Below are 1,290 nucleotides of genomic sequence, written 5' to 3'. Positions count from 1 at the left end.
TGAATAGCGAGTTTTGGGAGACTATGAAATGAGAAGACCAGGACTCCTGTATAAGACTGGATTTGGGTGGGATCATCATGGTTAGCACATGCTACTTACCGTGCTGGCCTTTTCCTTTGTCTTGTTCTTGCTTGCAGGCTATTCCAGAATGTCGGAGTTAAAACTGGAAGCACAGGATAGGATCATTCATGACGTATAAGCTGTCTCTAACAGGGATACTTTTACGTCTTTGTGGTGTGTTTATGATCGAAGGATTCCACTGGCAGTATAAAAAGGGGACTGCCGTCCAAGTGTTCTCTTCATTGAGATCCCTTTGGCAATGGGGAGAACGGAGTTTGAATCCTGATTCTGTCACTCGGTCGCTGTGGGTCCTTGGATACGTGTCTGTCGAGGGGTTTGTGGTCTTTATGTCCACTTCGATACTCTGCTTACCGCTCACTGCCATTGAGTCGGTGCAGCTCACAGTGACCTGCTACCATTAGGGATCCCAAAGAAAAATCAAGTCTTACTGCCCAGGAGTTTACCATTTTAAAGGGGGTCAGTCATACAATGACACTCTGATATGTTGGGGGGGCTTCAACAAGTGCATGGAGAAATAGGGTTAAAAGGTAAGTGAATTGTTCCAAGAACATACCATAATAGCTACAGGGAAGCTGTGTAGACCAGATGCTGTAGGACCACAAAAGATGCCATTTCTTAAAGCTGACCCCAGAGTCTAAGAGAGTTTTATATGTCTTCTTCCCTGAATGCATTAGAGGAAGATGATTAATAAAAGCTAAATGGGGGAGAGGAACCAGTGATATAAATTTAGTAAAAAATGGCCACCAGTATTGATAACCACATGAAAATTGCACAGCAGAAGTTGGGGAAACCAATTTATTCCGCACTTGGTACTGATTGCCCACTAGGTTCAGTGAGTAGGGGCTGTAAAAATGGCTTCACAGCTGGATGATGTAGAGAAGACGGAGAGTTTGATTTTTAACAAAAAGCTGGAGAAGAACTTGGAAATCTGAAACCCTCCCCTGCTCTTACTACTTTGACAGCTGTCTCCACGATGGCTGTTCTATGTGAAACTGGGTCTAGGAAACAGACTCTGTGGAATGTTGCTTTTCCAAAGACAAGTAGAATTGGGATAGCCTGTCTCAGAATCAACTTATGAAAAAACAATGAAAAGAATATATAAACAGCTGAGTTAAAAAACGGATTTTGTTGTTACTGAGAAAGTACAAAACAGCTGACTTGAAGAACTGACTTCGTTGGTATTGAGAATGTGTACAACCAGACTACCAG

General features: G+C 42.7%; 1 protein-coding gene across 1 annotated transcript in view; it reads left to right on the top strand.

Annotated features, from left to right (window-relative positions):
- ZMPSTE24 (zinc metallopeptidase STE24) overlaps positions 1 to 1,290 on the top strand; it is a 35,853-nt gene that overhangs the window by 24,579 nt on the left and 9,984 nt on the right. The window contains exon 7 of the mRNA XM_004705274.2: positions 138 to 193. Within this exon, the coding sequence (XP_004705331.1) occupies positions 138 to 193 (56 nt within the window). The remainder of the gene's footprint in view (positions 1 to 137; positions 194 to 1,290) is intronic.

The sequence above is a fragment of the Echinops telfairi genome, unplaced genomic scaffold, assembly GCF_000313985.2.
Source record: "Echinops telfairi isolate 266 unplaced genomic scaffold, ASM31398v2 ScPeMD7_7457;HRSCAF=8495, whole genome shotgun sequence".
In the NCBI taxonomy this organism is placed as follows: Eukaryota; Metazoa; Chordata; class Mammalia; order Afrosoricida; family Tenrecidae; genus Echinops; species Echinops telfairi.
Note: the sequence above shows the minus strand (reverse complement) of the source record. Positions and strands in the feature narration are given on the sequence as shown.